Genomic DNA, 18,159 nt, shown 5'->3' on the forward strand with positions numbered 1-18,159 from the left:
ATGTTTTGATGGTTTTTGTTCCAGGTAGTTTGGAAATTATATATGTATTTGGTATGGTGGCAGCTTATCAAAAATGTTCCTTAATTTTTATGGATCAGTTGTTATATATGGATGTTTATAGCAATAATCAGGTCTATGAAAATGACCTGGTTCCAGTACAAGTTATTGGCTGAGTCTTCCAGGATATTTTTCAGGTCTTTATTTGTAGTATAGTTTATCCATCTGTGAAGCATATAGCAAGCTTCCCGATAAAGAATTGTAGCCACCAGGTAATGTCTTGATAGATTCCCAGCAGACACCAAATGCTTATAGCCTGAATTGTGTTGCAGTTTATACCTTTTCCATGCATAATCTACATTGATCTCTGGTTCAAGGTTGCTAATGATGATAGACCATCAGTAATTTTTGTTGGTATTGATTTGGTCCTGTATTATCATAACAAAGCCTCCTTGTTTTCCTCAAATAAATTTGCCTGAGTCAGCCATTTATTTGATGTTTCTTGATTTGACTGATTACTGAGTTCATGTGGATGTTGCCCATCGAAGGCCTTTTGATTCTATTCTTAGATCACAGCTATTTCAGACTATATTAAAGTGGTAAAATGTTTAGTTATAGTTGACAAATCCAATGATAAATATTGGTTCTCAGCCCATATTAGTTTGATCCTATTCTTAGATCTTTTTGTCAAAATTATTAATGATAAAGTGTTCTTATATTGCAATTTAAACCAAATAATCTTTTAACTAAACTGTAATTAGCATGGAAGTTTTCAGTATTACCCATGTCAGTGTTCGCTTCAAATTTTTGAATGGGTGGGAGTGACTAGGATTTTAAAAATGTAGTATTGTGTTTTGTACTTAGAAATTATAGTTGGCAAATTTAAAAAAGTAAACCTAATGACCGATAAATACTCACATGCATATATACACACATGCATATGTGTATGTATGTATACACATATGAACACACACATATGTGTAGCCTATGAGTTACAAATAGCATTTTATGTTTGGACTAGAATACACATTTCTTAATATGTATACACGGTTTTTTGGGGGGGGGGGCAGTGAGGGTTAAGTGACTTGCCCAAGGTCTCACAGCTAGTAACTGTCAAGTGTCTGATGCCGGACTTGAACTCAGGTCCTCCTGAATCCAGGGCTGGTGCTTTATCCACTGTGCCACCTAGCTGCCCCCAATGTATGCACGTTTTAAAGAGTGATTATCATATTTTTCTGGCTAAAGTGGGAATAAGTGCTTTTCAGTATTATATAATGTCAAAAAATATACCAGCAACAAAAAAAGTTCAGAAAAGGGCATAAACAATTTTGTTACCACATTGCAAAATTAAATATATGGTTTTAAAAAGAAACAGTATTTAACAGAAATTCAGTTTTATAAATAATCCTTTTTTGTTCTTTATATTAAAATATTTGTTGATTACATTTTTAATAAAAATAGTTTTATAAAAGTTTAAATGCTGTCACATTCTATAGTCATGGATAGTGTATTAATCTATAGATATCGTTAATTTGTGCAAATTATGTGCCATTACAGCACTCATTTTAGGGACAAAATCTCTTAGACCTATATCAGTTAAAGTTAAGAAAACTTTAACTGACAATTATATTTATCCTACATCATTTAAAATACTCTTTCTTGTTATGCTTTTAGCTCTTAAATAGTTTATTGTAAAGAAAGTGGGTTTCTAATACTAGAGGGTATTGTTATAATCTTTGAGCCCTTTTGTTTATCTTATTTCCAAAAACAGTTAAATGGGGAAAGTCTCTAAATGTTTTGGTGACATTTAAAATAATAGTTCTGTCAGACAGAATATCAGGCTGTTAGCAGGTGATAGTTTTCATGATTTAAAAAAAAAATTAAGTTTTTTTTTGGTGAGGCAATTGGGGTTAAGTGACTTTTCAATATGAATAAATAAGTTACTTATACTTTGAATGTGTGCATATATTTGTTTTTTTGTGGGGCAGTTGGGGTTAAGTGACTTGCCCAAGGTCACACAGCTAGTAAGTGTTAAGTATCTGAGGCCGGACTTGAACTCAGGTTCTCCTGAATCCAGGGCTGGTGCTCTATCCATTGCGCCACCTAGTTGCCCCTTCATTAATTTTTGAAATGTGTTGTGGAAAAGAAGTAATCTAGTAAATTCTATAAAAGTTAATTATTCTGAATATTATCAACGAGGTTATCTTCTCCACAGATCTTTCAAAATAGGATAGAATCTAGATATATTAAAGTGTAATCTTAATGCTGTAGGAAGATTGACTAGATAATCTCAGAATGGTTACCTTTCAAAAAGTATTTGCATTGGATACATTTGTACATAAGCCAAGGCTAAGATAATTAAGTTGCCTTTAAGTTGTCTTTGATATTTAAATCAAATGTATTTGTCTTAACTTTCAGGAGAGGATCAATGCTCAGTACAGCTATATTTGTCTATGCTGCTACATCCCCAGTGAATGGCTACTTTGGAGGAAGCCTTTATGCTAGACAAGGAGGTAACTTTCACATACTGTCACTTTGAAATTTGCATTTAGCAGCATAATTAAATAAAGATGGGAATTTTCAGGTATTTGGAATTTCAATAATTATATTACTGTGAAACCCACTATATTATCTTAGCTTATATACAAATACAATTATCAGTGATTGAAGTTTCAGAAGGTATACTTTTTCTTTGTGTAAGGAAGAACTTTCTAACAGAACGATACTAAAGTTATTAAGCTTCCTCTGCATCTAGTGGCTTCCCTTTAACTTTTGAGGCCTTCAGGTAAAAAAATGAGAGAGAGGAGAGCTAATTATTGTATAACTTTCATGCTGGATTAGAAAGTCTTGGAAGTCCCTTGCAGTACAAATACACACACACACACACACACACACACACACACATATAATCTCTTTATAAAATGAGAGTTACAAGCAATATTTTATATTTGGGCTAGATTATACATTTCTTAACATGTATGCACATTTTTAAGAGTATGATTATCACATTTTTCTGGCTAAAGTAGGAATAAGTGTTTTTCAGTATTACCTAATGATGACAGTTTGGAAGGGAATACTTCGTTTCATTTTATTTTTTTGGTGCTGGATTGTTATTTTTTAAATTTTGTTTTCAGGAAACAAAAGTTATTTTTTCTCCTTACATCTTCCCTTTGTGGATGAAAAGTAAAAAAAACAACCCCCTTGTAACAAATATGCATAGTTAAGCAAAATTCCCACATCAGCTATGTTCAAAAATATATATATCCCCCCTTTGGAAATTTTTTATTAATTTTAAACTTAAATACAAATGATAAAAGGGGGAAAGGACATTTCCATGTACACAGTAGAACATAAGAGAGAATTCAATATAAAACAACAAATTTCCATTTCAAGAAAGCCTATGTAATAAATACTATACATTTTTTTAAAGCTACCCTGCTTTTCTTTGCTTCTTTCTAGGTTTTCTTTTGTTCTCTGCTGTTCACTTTTTACTTTACCCCCCCCCCCCCATTAAGTGTGTGTATGTATGTATATGTAGATATTTATAAATATGTACATATATACTCATACATCCATATGTAAGGCTATACTATGCAAATTTCCCCTTGTTATCTCTTTCTCTGGAGGTTGATAGTATCTTCATGGGTCCATGTATTTCCATGTTTTTCTAAATCAACTAGCTCATCATTTCCTATGCCACAACTATATTCCAACACAATCATATCCTATCTGAGAGACTATGAAAGTTTCCCCCCAATTTTCTGCATTCCTTCTATTCTTGCTTACATTGGTTTTATTTGTACAAGAAATTTTAAATTTAAAATAATGGAAATTATCCACTTTACACTTTAGCTCTTGGCTTATAATATAGTTTTTAGTCTGAGACTGTTGAGTTGCCTTCTTTTACATCTTCTTTCCCTAGTTTCTTTGAATTTCCTGACCTTTTCTTTTTCCAGTGAACTTTGTTATTATTTTTCCTAACTCAGTAAAATATTTTTTTAGTAATTTAATTGCAGTGGCTTTGAATAAATAGGTGAAATTTTAATTTTTAAAAATTATTATTTTGTCTTTTCCTACTCATTGACAATAAATATTGCTCCACTTATTTAGATATGACTTTATTTGTATAAAAAAGGGTTTTATATTTAGGTTCATGTAGTTTCTGTGTCCGTTTTGGCAGTTCTACTCTCAGGTATTTTATATTATCCTCTCTTTTTAAAATTCAGTTTTATTTTATTCTCAATTCCAAATTATTTTCCCCATACCCCACATTGGGTGAGAAGGCAAGAAATAGAAAACCCATTATAAATATAAAGTTATGTAAAACAAATTTCTGCATTAGCCATGTTCCAAAAAGGAAAAAAAAAAACAAGAAAAAGATGCTTCACTCTGCACTTTGGGTCCATCAGTTCTTATTTTTCATTTGAGTCGTTGGAATTGAGGTGGCTCATTGTGTAGATCAGAGATACTAAGTTTTTCACAGTTGATTATCTTTATAATATTGCTATTACTATGTAAATTGTTCTGGTCCTGCTCATTTCATTTTGCATCAGTTCACATAAGTCTTCCCAGGCTTTTTAACTTAACTTGGTTTTTTGTTTTTGTTTTTGCGGGGCAATTGGAGTTAAGTGACTTGCCCAGGGTCACACAGCTAGTAAGTGTCAAGTGTCTGAGGCCAGATTTGAACTCAGGTACTCCTGAATCCAAGGCTAGTGCTTTATCCACTGAGCCACCTAGCTGTCCCTCCCAGGCTTTTTGAAATCATTTATGTCATCATTTCTTAACAGCACAGTAATATTCCATCACATTCATATATCATAACTTGTTTAGTCATTCTGCAATTGATGGACGACATCCCCTTAATTTCCACTTATTTGCACCACAAAAAAGAGCTTCTATAAATATGTTTTTTAATATATAGGTCTTTTTCCTTTTTCTTTGATCTCCTTGGGGCATAGACCTAGTACTAGTATTGTTGGGTCAAAGGGTATGCAGAGTTTTATAACCCTTTGGGGGAAGTTCCAAATTATTTTCCAGAACTGTTGGAGTGGTTCACAATTCCACCAATAGTAAATTAATATAACTTTTTTTTTTTCCACATCCCCTCCAGCATTTGTCATTTTCCTTTTATGTCATATTATCCAATCTGATGAGTGTGAAGTGCTACCTCAGAGTAGTTTCAATTTGTATTTCTCTAATTATTAGAGATTTAGAGCATTTTTTCATGTGACTATTGATAGTTTTCATTTCTTCCTCTGAAAATTGTCTGTTTATATGCTTTGACTATCAATTGGAGAATGGCTTGTATTTTTATAAATTTGACTCAGTTCCTTTTATAATTGAGAAATGAGATCTTTATCAAGAAACTTGTTGAAAAGATTCCCTCCCCTCCCCCCCAATTTCTTGCTTTTCTTATAATTTTAGCTGCATTGGTTTTGTTTGTACAAAAACTTCTTAATTTTTTGTAGTCAAAATTATTCATTTTTATCTCCTGTGACCCTCTCTATCTCTTGTTTGGTTATAAACTCTTCCCTTAGCCATAGACCTTACAGATAATTTTTTCCATGCTTCTCCATTTTGCTTATGATTTTACCCGTCATATCTAATTCATGCACCCATTTTGAGCTTATCTTAGTATATACCATGTGTGATGTTATTCTACACCTAGTTTCTGCCAGGTTACTTTTCCAGTTTTGCTGGCATTTTTTTTTTTAATATCAAATAGTGAGTTCTTACTCCAGTAACTGGGATCTTTGTGTTTATCAAACACCATGGTATTATGCTCATTTGCTTCTTTATATTGTTTATTAATCTGTTCCAATTATCAACCACTCAATTTTTTAGGCAGCACCAACTTGTCTTGACGATTACATTTTTGTAGCATAGTTTGAGATCTAGTACTGCTAGGTCCCTTCTTTCATACTTTTTTCCCATTGAGTGCCTTTCTATTGCCCTTTTGTTTTTCCAGATGAATTCTGCTTTTATTTTTACTAGCTCTATAAAGTAATTCTTTGGTAATTTGGTTGGTATTCTGAATAAATACATTAATTTAGATTAGTGTTATCGTCTTTATTATATTTGCTTGTTCTACCCATGAGCAATTAATATTGCTCCATTTATTTAGAGCTATCTTTAATTTGTGTAGAGTTTTCCTAATTGTGTTCATATTGTTCCTGTGTGTCTTGGCAGGTAAACTCTCAAGTATATTATTACTATCAACATTAATTTTAAATGGAATTTCTCTCTTCCTGCTGGGTTTTGTTGGTAATATTTATTGATCATTTGTGTGTATTTAATTTATATCCTGCAACTGTATTGAAAATGAGACTTTTATCAGAAACTCTTTACAAATCTTTTCCCTACTTAACCTGCTCTGCAGGTAGTAGTTTCTCAAAGTTGGGGTGGGAAAGTAGAAGTAAAGCAGGGAGAGAATTCAAAATAATCATATATTTCAGATTGTCAGGATTTCAAGTGGTATTCTTTGAATAGAAATATAAGTAAAAGAAAAAGTAACAAAAAAGAAAAGAAGGCCGGTCACCTTTTCTATGCTCTTTTCTGCTCAGGCTACTACGTGTCTATATAGATGTAGTTTGCTCAGTTACTAATGATATAAAATTGAGTTTCTCCCTCCCACTTTCATGCATTATCAGAGGTTCCTGTGATAATTCACCTCCTTCTTAGTTGCTTCTTTATGGCTGTGGAATTGACAGTTCTCCTAATAATTGTACTAAGGCTATTGTGTTTTAGACCATGTGATATAAGTGTGATTGGGAGACATTTTGATATGTAGCTGGCCCTGTAGTCAAGAAACCTGGGTTCAGAGCTGCCTCAGACAGTAGCCATACAATCATGTTTCAATGTTGTAATTTCTAAAATGGAATAACAACACTTGAACTACTACTACCTCACAGGGTTCTTATCCCTTTGTAACCTTAAAGTATTATATAAATGTTGTTTGCTATTAAATTTTGGTTGCCTAGTTTAAAAAAAAAATTAGTTCAATCTTTTTTTTTTTTGGTGAGGCAGTTGGGGTTAAGTGACTTGCCTAGGGTCACACAGCTAGTAAGTGTTAAGTGTCTGAGGCCAGATTTGAACTCAGGTCCTCCTGACTCTAGGGCCGGTGCTCTATCCACTGTGTCACCTAGCTGCCCCCAAACCCTTCATTTTAAAACAATAGTTATGTAATCAAGTTTCACAGATTCTGACATTAAGAATTTGATGAGTAATTTAGTATTTAAATGGTTATGTAGTTTATATATTTCATTTATTTTGTTAATAAATTGTCCTCTTTTCTTAGGAAGGAGATGGATAAAGCAGATGTTCGTTGGGGCTTTCCTTGTTCCTGCAATGGTGTGTGGCACTGCCTTCTTCATTAATTTTATAGCCATATATTACCATGCTTCAAGAGCTATTCCATTTGGAACAATGGTAAGTTGCTCAGTTTAAAACTTGTTTAGATCTTATTTTTAAATTAGAAAGTCAAGACCTGAGCATTCTTATGTGTTAGACCCGTTCAATTCCTTGCTCTCCAAATAATTCTTTTTTCACATTTTTAATGAATGTGGGTAATTTTTTTTCTTTAAATGCATTCCTAGAAATCTGAGTGGGCAAAGGGATCATTTAGTCATGTCATTTTGATGCTTCCACATTGGTGAGGAACTAATTAGGTTTTCAAAGGTTCTACCTGAGAAGCAGTTGCTCTGATTTGTCTTACTTCACTGGAAAATCTTCAAGTAGAATCTTTGTAGCTATGGTCTTTTTTTTTTTTTAATTTATTTTTTTTACCGGGGCAACGGGGTCAAGTGACTTGCCCAGGGTCACACAGCTAGTAAGTGTTAAGTGTCTGAGGCCGGATCTGAACTCAGGAACTCCTGAATCCAGGGCCGGTGCTTTATCCACTGCGCCACCTAGCCGCCCCTGTAGCTATGGTCTTAACAATCTATTCAGGTAAATTTAGAGGAGCTTATTACTAGACTGAAGAATACGGGTGATTCATTTTTAGCTTTAGCAACTCTTGGAAACCATCTGCCAAGTTAGATAAGGGTTGTTATCTTTATTGATGTAGGGAGTGTTCACATGATGAAATTTAAAATTTATGAGGTATTGAAATCTAGTTTTGGTTAAATAGAAAATACTCATTAGTTTCTCACACTGATTAAATCACAGTTGAAGACCACCTCCACTCCTCTCCCCCCAATTTGTCGTTGCTACTTTTTGGCCAATAGTTGCGATGTCTTTGTGAATATTATGAGATGCTAGTGTCTAGTGTATTCTAGCCTTTTTCATTGATGGACAAAAATTGCATAATAAATAATTTTTACTTGATGAGAAATGAAGTCTCTTTTTGATTTGTTTGTCTTTCGTGATACCATCAGATGATCAAGCAGAAAAATTTAAAGTAATGAAAAGCAAGACTACTTGTAGTTTTGTATTATAGATATATAATACCCTCTGTTTTTCCCTCTCTGTGTAAGAGATGCCTTTTATGATTTAAAATGTATAAATTCAGTCGCATTCATTTTAACATTATTGATATACTTCCATTCAGGATTTACATAAGTGATGCCTTGATAGTACCTATTTTACCTATTACAGCGATTGTTCTTTCTATTACAACTCCTTTGTAATAGAAATCCTTCACTGGATTTCCTTTTATATCAGAAGAACCTTTTACCAAGAATAGTTGCTAATTAGTCAAATTTTTCAGATCTCCAGTTGAGAATTTTAATGAGTAATTAATTGAGAGGTGTCTCCCATCTCTCTGTTGAGGTGAAGTAGAACAATGACTGGATATAGAGAGAAAAATAAAACTGAATTCAACTATCAGGTCTGTCATTGAGTAGCTTTGTTGTATGGGAAGAGTCACTTGGTTTCTTGAAGCCTCAGTTTTCTCATCTCTAAACTGGGAATAATATCAGCTCTTCCTGCATCAGAGTGTTTTTATAGAGCTCAAATGAGATGGTCTATGTGAAAATTTTTGGTGACTTGTCCAGTGCTATGCAAATGTATTATGTTCCTCTTTTCCCTCCTGGGAAAGAGTTGAAGAAAGGACAGACTAACACTTGTCAGGTACCATGAACTTAAGATAAAATTTATGATAAGCTCATGGTAAAGTATAGGACTATTCTGGGTTTTTTTCCTAGCAGTTTGTACCAGAATAGATAGAAAATTCCCCTCTTATTTCCATTCAGGATAATTCAGAAAATTAGTAGAGTTAGTCAAATCATTTTTGTAGAAATGAAAATTCTTGTGGTTGGCACAGAGAAAACAGCAGATAATTGGATTTTTTGAGTTATTGATTAGAAACTAACACCCAATTTACTTTGTGCCCAACTATACAGAGACCTAGAAAAGCTTGCAGTGTGGGGTTGACAGGAATGGTCAAGAAACTGAATTCTTAAATATATGGCTGACTGTACAAACCCTTACTTTCTCCTATAACACTGAATTCTGGGGAGCTGATAAAGAGCCTTAGCTTTTACACTAAAGTGCTCTCTCTCAAGGCTTCATTAACCACCTTATTGTTCAAGGCTTTGGGGGAATCATTAGGGATTTGTATAGGTAGGCCATGAAGTTCTGGAAAAGGGGATACCCTTCATATCTAATCCCACTTCACTTTTTTTGGCCTGGGAGTTAGGTTTTTTGATGGAAGTCTGGTCATTACCTCTACTAACCACTAGAGGGCTGGAGTTGAGCAAAGTGACTTGGGAAGATTTATAGTATCCTTTTGATTTTACTTTGGTCTTGTTTCCTGTTTTCCAACAGTGCTACAACTTAGGTGGATCAGTCCCATTTTTGTTCCCTCAAGTGACAGATTATTCTAATTATTAAACTTCTTCAGAGATATTCCTGACATGTCAGGGCACTTTTAATATTGTCTAAGAAGTTTTTCAAGGAAACATCAGACTTTTCCTTAAATCTGATGTTTTAAAATCTTTTGTTGAAAAAGATAAAATTTTTTAAAAGGAAGAATAAACAGTCATGGTTATTAAAAATACAGAGAAACATCAGAACCAGAGACGAATTTACATTCCAAATTATTAGGCTCAGTCTGTCAGAAAACATATATGAAATCAGATAACTTATTAAAGATGAGCTAGCTTGTCATTATTTTCTATAACATCTTAAAAGTCAAAACTCTGGTGTTATGACTCTACTTAAAAGTTTTTCTCATCGAGTCTTGAATTTGACATTACTGAAAATTGTATTACCAAAATTGTTCTGAAGTTATTGCTTTTCACACTGCCATAAGTGCTACTTATTCTTTGCACATGGTTTAATCAGTTTAGTCCAATATTTTTTTCTTTTGTGATTAGTAAAACATATTTGTAAAATGTAATTTAGGGGCAGCTAGGTGGCACAGTGGATAGAGCACTGGCCCTGGAGTCAGGAGTACCTGAGTTCAAATCCGGCCTCAGACACTTAACACTTACTAGCTGTGTGACCTTGGGCAAGAAACTTAACCCCGATTGCCTCACCAAAAAAAAAAAAATCTAATTTAAATATTTTAGGGATTATTTGATTAGTTCTTTTGTTTTTCTTGAATTTGCTCCCCCCCCCTTTTTTTTTTTTGCAGGTGATGGAACGGGGTGAGGAGGTGGGATCATAGAATTTTAGGGCTGGAAGAACCAGACCGTGGGATCCTCTAGGCCCAGTGGCACAGATCAGTATGGTTACTTTGCAACAGTTTTGTAGTTGAATGATAATTTAATGAAAACTAAGTATCAAAAATGTGTAAAATTAGCTATAGGCTGTTGAAAATAGAAGAAAGATTTGAATTCTAAGATGACATGTGAGAAGGAAATCTAGTAGATAGTATGCCAAAATAATTCTTAATAAATTATTAATGTATAGCACATCCTGTTTGCTATACACAGCTTGTCTTAGATTTGTTCTTGTAAAAACATCTCTCAAGTTTATTATTCATGAGCCTGTATTACCCTACCACTGTCACCACCTCCTTCTTTCTTTTTCTCTCTGTTCCCATCTTTTCTCCCATTCTTCCCCCTTCTCCTTTTTCCTTTCTCTCCTCTCACATCTGAGATGAAGTATGGACTCATTAGGTAAAATTTCAGAATTAACTTTTATTTGATGTTCTACCATTTAGCTTTTCCCATGCCTCTCTCCTACTCCTAACACCTACTTGATCATCAAGAACTAGAATTGTCTGCTTCAGCCCTTCCTCCTCTTTGTCTGCACGCCTGTACCCTGCCACCCCTCCCCCCAAATATGGGCCTTTCTAGTACCCCAGAATGAACTCTTCTTCCCTTTTCTCTCTCCTCCCATCAGAATACTTATCTTACCATTAGTATTATCAAGAAAAAAGTTTGATTAAACTAATTCATAGTAATTTATGAATGATGAATAATTCCTTCAACTTTCTCAGGGGTATTGATTAGCAAAAACAAAAAAATCTCATAATTGATAGGAAAAAATATTTTAATTGGTAGAATTGTAGGGAAATTTTTTGGCAGGGAATTACACTCATGCCACATAGTTAGTAGTCAATAAACATTTTATCAAGCATCTATGACATGCCTAGCACTGTGCTAAGTGCTAGGATACAAAAAAGGTCGAAGACAGTCCCTGCCCTCAAGAAGCTCACAGCCTAATGGAGGAGACAAATAAGCAAACAAATATGTCCAAACAAGCTATATGTAGGTTAAATAGGAGATTATTAAAGGAGAAAAGGCACTTGAGTTAAGAATGTTGGGAAAGGCTTCCTGTAAAAGATGAGATTTTAATTGGGACTTGAAGGAAGTCAGGAGGCAGAGGTGAGTGGTGAGAGCATTCTGAGCATCAGGGACAGCCAGAGAAAATTCCTGAAGCCAAGAGATGGAGTGTTTTTCTTGGAACAGCAAGAAGGCCAATGTCACTGGATTGAAGAGTATATGTCAGGGAATAAGATGTAAGAAAACTGGAAAGGCCAGTATACAGAGGCTTTTGAACACCAAAAAAATATTTTGTATTTGATCCTGGCGTTAGTAGGGGGAGCCATTGGTGTTTTAATGAGTAGAGGAGGTGGAATGGTCAGACCCACACTGAGGGTAGAATACTTTGATAGCTGAAAGAAAAATGGACTGGAGTAGGGAGAGACTTGAGGCAGGCCGACCCACTAGCAAGCAGCAGGCTCTTGCAGTAGTCCAGGCCTGTATTAGATTGGTGGCAATGTCAGAGGAGAGAAGAAGGCATATTTGAGATGTAACAAGGTGAAACGGTCAGACCTTGTAACAAATTCAGTATGAGGGATGAGGGATAATGAGGAATCCAGGATGAATCCTAGGTTGAGAGCCTGAGAGACTGCAAGGATGATGTCGCCTTCTATAGTGATAGGGAAATTAGGAGGGTGAGAAAAGTTTAGGGACAAAGATAATGAATAAGACATGTTGAGTTCAAGATACCTACTGGACATCCATTTTGAGATCTCTGAAAGGCAATTGGTGCTGTGAGATTGGAAGTCAGTAGAGAGTTTTGGGAGTAGGGGGCTAGGTGGTGAAGTGGATAGAGTCTGGAAGATTTATGTCCTGGAGTTCTAATCTGGCCTTAGAAATTTACTAGCTATGTGATCCTGTGCAAGTAACTTAATCTTGTTTGCTTCAGTTCCTCATCTGTAACATGAGCTGGAGAAGGAAGTGGCAAACCACTCCTGTATCTTTACCAAAAAACCCCAAATGAGATCATGAAGAGTTGGAAAAGACTGAACAACAACAACAAAAGAGAGGTTAGGGCAACATAGAGATGATAATTAAATCTATGGGAGCTGATGAGATTACCAAGTGAAGTAGTATAGAGGGAGAAGAGAAGGGGACCCAGCACAGAACCATATGGGATACCTACAGTTAAAGAGGGAATGATGTACATGAGGATCCAGCAAAGGAAACTGAGAAGTAGTGTTCACATACTAGGACGAGAACTAGCAGAGAGCAGTGTCCTGAAACCTTAGTATCGGGGATGAGTGATCTATGGTATCTGGAGCTGCAGAGGGGTAGAAGAAGAGGAGATTAAGAAAAGGCCATTGGATTTGACAGTGTAAGAGAGGGTTGGTAACTTTGGAGAGAGCAGTTTCAGTAGAACGATGACGTTGGAAACTAGATTGTATAAGGGGTTAAAATGAAGAGTGAGAGGAAAGTATTTGGAGTCACCTATGGTAGACAGCCTTTTCAAGGAGTTTAACCATGAAGGGCAGAAGGAGATGTAGGATCATAGTGAGAATGAGGGCTTTGGTGAGGTTGTGTAACTAAATTTATAGTGGACCCAGTCAGAATGGTTGCATGATTTTCTCCACTTTCATTCAACAGTATGTAAGTAGCATTGAAGGGAGTATAGGGTGGGTGGTGGGGGTAAATGGTGGGCATGATCCAAGGTTGAGACTTGGTAGGACAAAATCAGGGAAATGATAAAGTGCTAGGGACTAGAGAAGAATAGTGTAGACTTGAAAAAAGGGAGAAAAGATAGGAACTCAGTATTTGACAAAAACTGCTGGGAAAACTGGAAGATAGTATGGCAGAAATTAGGCTTAGACCAACATCTTACACCTTATACTAAAATAAGGTCAAAATGGATACATGATTTAGACATAAGAGGTGATACCATAGGTAAATTAGGAGAGAAAGGAATAGTGTACCTATCAGATCTTTGGAAAGGAGAACAGTTTTTGACCAAACATGAGATAGAGTATATTATAAAATGCAAAGTGGATGATTTTGATTATATTAAATTAAAAAATTTTTGTACAAACAGAAGCAATGCATCCAAAATTGGAAGGGAGGCAGAAAGCTGGGAAACAATTTTTGAGGCCAGTGCTTCTGATAAAGGCCTCATCTCTAAAATATATAGGGAATTAAATCAAATTTATAAGAATCCAAGTCATTCCCCAATTGAGAAATGGTCAAAGGATATGAACAGGCAGTTTTCTGATGAAGAAACCAAAGCTATCTATTCCCATATGAAAAAATGCTCTAAATCTCTAATGATTAGAGAGATGCAAATTAAAACAACTCTGAGGTACCACCTGACACCTATCAGATTGGCTAAAATGACAAAAAAGGAAGATAATAAATGTTGGAGAGGCTGTGGGAAAATTGGAACACTAATGCATTGTTGTGGAGCTGTGAACTGATCCAACCATTCTGGAGAGCAATTTGGAATTATGCCCAAAGGGCGATAAAGCTGTGCATACCCTTTGACCCAGCAATCCCACTTTTAGGTCTTTTGCCCAAAGAAATCATGGAAGGGGGAAAGGGACCCACATGTACAAAAATATTTATAGCTGCTCTTTACGTGGTAGCAAGGAATTGGAAGTTGAGGGGGTGCCCATCAATTGGGGAATGGCTGGACAAGTTGTGGTATATGAATACAATGGAATACTATTGTGCTGTAAGAAATGATGAGCAGGAAGAGTTCAGAGAAACCTGGAGGGTCTTACGTGAGCTGATGATGAGTGAGATGAGCAGAACCAGAAGAACATTGTACACAGTATCATCAACATTGAGTGTTGACCTACTGTGACGGACTATATTCTTCTCACCAATGCAATGGTACAGAAGAGTTCCAGGGAACTCATGATAGAAGAGGATCTCCAAATCCAAGAAAAAAAAAGAAAGAAAGAACTGTGGAGTATGGATGCTGATTGAACCATATTATTTCTTTTGTTTTGGGTGCTGTTGGTTTTTTTTCCATTTTGAGGTTTTGCATCACTGCTCTGATTCTTTCTTGTAACAGGATTAATGCAGAAATAGGATTAATGTTATTATGTGTATATATATGTGTGTGTATATATATATCTATATGTATAGAGATATATAGATATAACCTATATCAGATTACCTGCTGTCTAGGGGAGGGGGAAGGGAGGGGAGGGAGGGAGAAAAATCTGAAATTGTAAAGCATGTATAAACAAAAGTTGAGAACTATCTTTACATGTAACGGAAAAAATAAAATATCTCATAAAAAAAAAGAGAAAAAAGGGAGAAAAAGGAGAGAATGACTAGTGTAGGATGGGTGATGACCTATAAGAGAATTGATGGGTCAAGGGATTAGAGGTCACAGTGTGAGTGAAAGGGTTTGTTAAGGGAAGGATGAGGGAGAGGTGAGAAGCCAAAAAGTTATGTTTAGAGAAGGGGATTTCCAAATTCTTGAATGTGGAAGTGATACATTTGTGGGTGATGGAAAAATCATCTTTGTGTGTAGCTGATGTGGGAGTGATTAGGTTGAGGAACTGAGTGGTAAGAGTCAATATATACATATATACATATATATACACACATATATACATACATACATACACACACACACCATTTTTACCATTTCTCTCTATTGCTTTTTGCAACCTTGAATTTCATCATGCTTTCATTTTCTCAGCTACTTTTTAAAGTACAAAGTCAAAGTCATGTTAAGTTCTATCCATAGGATCTGATTTCTTAAATAGCTCTAGATTTATCTCATTGCAGGCTTGCCTAATTCAGTGACAGAGCTGTTATTTGCAGTTACCACTTTGCACCACAAGATGGTAGTATTGTACAGACTTAAGATAGTTTTGGAGTTTAGCTACTTGGAACAAAGAGCCCATTTTTCCTTTGGGGTAAATTATGGTACTTTATTTCTTAGGAATTCCAGAATTGCCTCATGGATCTTTAATTAGTCTCTTTTTATTATAAGGCACTATAACCATCTGTTTTCCCAAACAAATATTTTTGTGTTGTCATAGATTTTAGCGACTGCTATATTATTTCCAGTAGTTTTAGATTAAAGAGGCAACATAATATAATGGATAGAGAACTGTCTTCTGAAGCAGGAAATCTGGGGACTCAATGTCTGATACGTACTAAGTATGTGATGGTAACCCTGGTCAAATTAATTAGCCTTTCAGCAGCCCAGGCAATTTTCTTAAGACTTGAAGTTGCAAAACAGTTGGGAGATATGTATTTGTAGAGGGAGATTCCTTACTAGAGATACCCCCCCCCACCTCAATATGATAAAGATTTAGTAGACAAGAACTTATTTTGTATAAATATGGCAAATTCTATGTGGTTGTAGGTAGGTGGTTAATTTTTTTTTTGAACCAAGGTCATAAATAAAAATGAATTTAATGATGAGGGATCTATTCAGAACATGAAAATTAAGGAGGTAGAGAAATGGTTGAAATAGAAACCATGTAGAAAGGTAGTGGGGAGGAGCCTTGTAAAAAAAAATGCCTATAGTTAAGTAGATAGTCCAAGTGCTGGGATGTTATAATGGTGGAAAGAACAGTTTCCTTAGAAGCAGAATTCTGATTCTACTACTTTAGTAGATGTCTGATTTTAGGAATATCATTTTTTTGAGAATCAAAGGAGATAATATCTGTGAAAGTACTAAGTAAGCTATTATTGTAGCTAAAAATTGATATTTTTGACAGTAGGATATTTTTTCTGATTGTTTTCAATTCCTTAATACAAATTATATAGCTAATCTGGAAAATTTAAGGAACTTTAATTTATGATTAAATACTGTGATAATATTGTAATAATAATATTTTATGTAACTGTAGACATTTTATTTAATTTGCAGGTTGCTGTTTGTTGCATCTGTTTTTTTGTTATTCTTCCCTTGAATCTTGTTGGTACGATTCTAGGCCGAAATTTGTCAGGTCAGCCCAACTTTCCTTGTCGTGTCAATGCTGTGCCTCGTCCTATACCGGAGAAAAAATGGTAAAGAAAAAATTATGACTTATGTATTTGTTTCTCAGAATAAAAGTCTTTAGAGCTATGTGTAATTCTGTCATCATGGCTTTAGCATATTGAATACTTTAAATTTGGTTATAGGAATTTGAAAGTTTTATTTCAGTTTATATTTCAGTCCAAATTGACATTTAATTGAATTGTTTGAAATGGCAGTGGTGATCTCAGATAAATTAAGGTGATGATAGAATTGGAGTGGAGAGATGGCATGGGACACTAAAGCTTCTCATTTGTTACTTTATATGTAGTGTTGGTCAAAACAACAATAAGTGATAGGCACTTATTTCTTCTGGCATGTAAGTCCTTCCCTTTTATATTTAAATTATTATTGGAGTCAGGTTAGAAAGATTGTAGTACTGCTACTTTAACTATTATTTTTATTGGCATAGTATTGAATTTTTTACAAATTTTGTACTTTTAAAAAAATGCTCAGATTTTATCTGCTTTAGTGTTGATTTGGTCGTGTCACACAACAGAATTTTCTTAGGTATTAAAAGCCGAAAAAACAGAAAAATATTATTATGGCATTTTATCTATTTCAATTCTTTGTGACTCATCAGACTAGAAGAAATGGTCCGAAGCTTTTTTTAAACTTTTTGTAAATACTGCTCTGAAAACAGTTCTTAGATATGTAGATATCTATTATTCTTGCAGTTCTGCCCCCACACTTTGAGAATCCAGGACCCAGAATGAACTTTTATGTGATCAAACAGGTAATTTCCTTCATTTTCAGGAGGAAAGAGTCTGTCTGCTCTGTTATTCAAGAAAATAGAGTTGCCTGTGCCCATTTTCTGAGATTACATAGTGAAGAAAAACTCCCCATTAGGAAACTGTTAAAGCTGAACTTTAAAAGTCAATTTATTTTATTATAATTAAAAAACAGAAGGGTCCAACGTTGGCTTTGTTATCTGGGTTTAGCAACATCTGGGAGAAAACACCATCTGTAATGGGAAGTGAGAAGGCTTTGCCAATAGAACAGAAATTAATGGCAGGTCCTTCCAAACTGGAAGGCTTTGGCTGCATGAATCTACTGTATGTCTTTATTTCAGGACCAACTTAGCTATATTGGGAGAGGTTCTTCCATCAGGTTGTCTTTAGGGGGATGATGAACTAGATCAACTCAAATGACTGTTTCAGAGTGATCGGAATATGTATTGGTGAAGGTACTATCCAAACTAGCAAAAGCAGAGGTCCTTGAAGTTAGAAACAGTTAGTATCAGTGTGCATTTTGCCCATTTGAATTTTAGTTTTCCTTTAACTTTGAAAAAACAGTGTCCTAAGTAAGATTTGTATGCTGTGAAAATTATATCAAGTTTATATCTTTTTTTTTTCAGGTTCATGGAACCAGCAGTTATTGTTTGTCTTGGTGGAATTTTGCCTTTTGGCTCAATTTTCATTGAAATGTAAGTTTTAGCAATGGGTTTGTTTTCTTCGGGGATTAGAGTAG

General features: G+C 34.8%; 1 protein-coding gene across 2 annotated transcripts in view; it reads left to right on the plus strand.

Annotated features, from left to right (window-relative positions):
• Nucleotides 1-18,159, plus strand: part of TM9SF3 (transmembrane 9 superfamily member 3) — a 69,658-nt gene that overhangs the window by 44,147 nt on the left and 7,352 nt on the right. For both annotated transcript variants that reach the window (XM_043982543.1, XM_043982542.1), the window contains exons 8-11: nt 2,416-2,510; nt 7,295-7,425; nt 16,543-16,682; nt 18,047-18,115. In XM_043982543.1, the coding sequence (XP_043838478.1) occupies nt 2,416-2,510; nt 7,295-7,425; nt 16,543-16,682; nt 18,047-18,115 (435 nt within the window). The remainder of the gene's footprint in view (nt 1-2,415; nt 2,511-7,294; nt 7,426-16,542; nt 16,683-18,046; nt 18,116-18,159) is intronic.

This window comes from Dromiciops gliroides, chromosome 2, assembly GCF_019393635.1.
Source record: "Dromiciops gliroides isolate mDroGli1 chromosome 2, mDroGli1.pri, whole genome shotgun sequence".
NCBI lineage: Eukaryota > Metazoa > Chordata > Mammalia > Microbiotheria > Microbiotheriidae > Dromiciops > Dromiciops gliroides.